Genomic DNA, 631 nt, shown 5'->3' on the forward strand with positions numbered 1-631 from the left:
GTTTTTGACTCAGGTCATAATTATGTGTTCAGCATGGTGCATTAAAAACTTGGCATGATGAGTTATAAAACTGTGAAAATATAATAGTCATATAACTGTTGTTATTGTACTATTGGTGATATACTTTATATGACAGTGGTTTTTTTTGAAATATATACTTGAACAGGAAAAGGCAAATCATAATGAAGAATTGAAGCAACTCCTTAAAGAAGTCCACACACTCAAGGTAAAAAACATTCTCACTTACAGATTATATTATAGGTTTCAAATGTATATCACTCACAGTTATAACTTCTGCTTACATAGGCCTTCCAGTGAGCCTGTACTACACATAAAACATGCAAAAGTATTTATTTTGAAGAGCAGTTTCTAAAGGCTTAGCAACCTATGTCAAGCAGCAACCAGGTACAAAGGTTGTAACTAGAAGAGATAATTGTTTGCTCTACTTCTTTATTTACTGTTCTATTTATTAGAAAAAATAACTTTAAGAACTTATTTCTAAAGAGCAATAATCTACATACATATATATTGTATAATAATTGAAATGTGACTGTATTTTACAAAATACTAGTCAACTAAAACACAGCCAAAACAAGTTAATTTGTACAAACAAAAGTTCAGTTTTATGTTA

General features: G+C 29.3%; 1 protein-coding gene across 1 annotated transcript in view; it reads left to right on the forward strand.

Moving 5' to 3' along the window:
* The window catches only part of LOC106474015, a gene marked incomplete at its 3' end in the record, with an annotated part of 40,485 nt that extends 40,215 nt beyond the window's left edge, over positions 1–270 (forward strand). The window contains exon 10 of the mRNA XM_022402397.1: positions 167–270. Coding sequence (XP_022258105.1) covers positions 167–270 — 104 coding nt within the window. The remainder of the gene's footprint in view (positions 1–166) is intronic.
* Positions 271–631: the final 361 nt, after the last annotated feature.

Source organism: Limulus polyphemus, unplaced genomic scaffold, assembly GCF_000517525.1.
Source record: "Limulus polyphemus unplaced genomic scaffold, Limulus_polyphemus-2.1.2 Scaffold6720, whole genome shotgun sequence".
Lineage (NCBI taxonomy): Eukaryota > Metazoa > Arthropoda > Merostomata > Xiphosura > Limulidae > Limulus > Limulus polyphemus.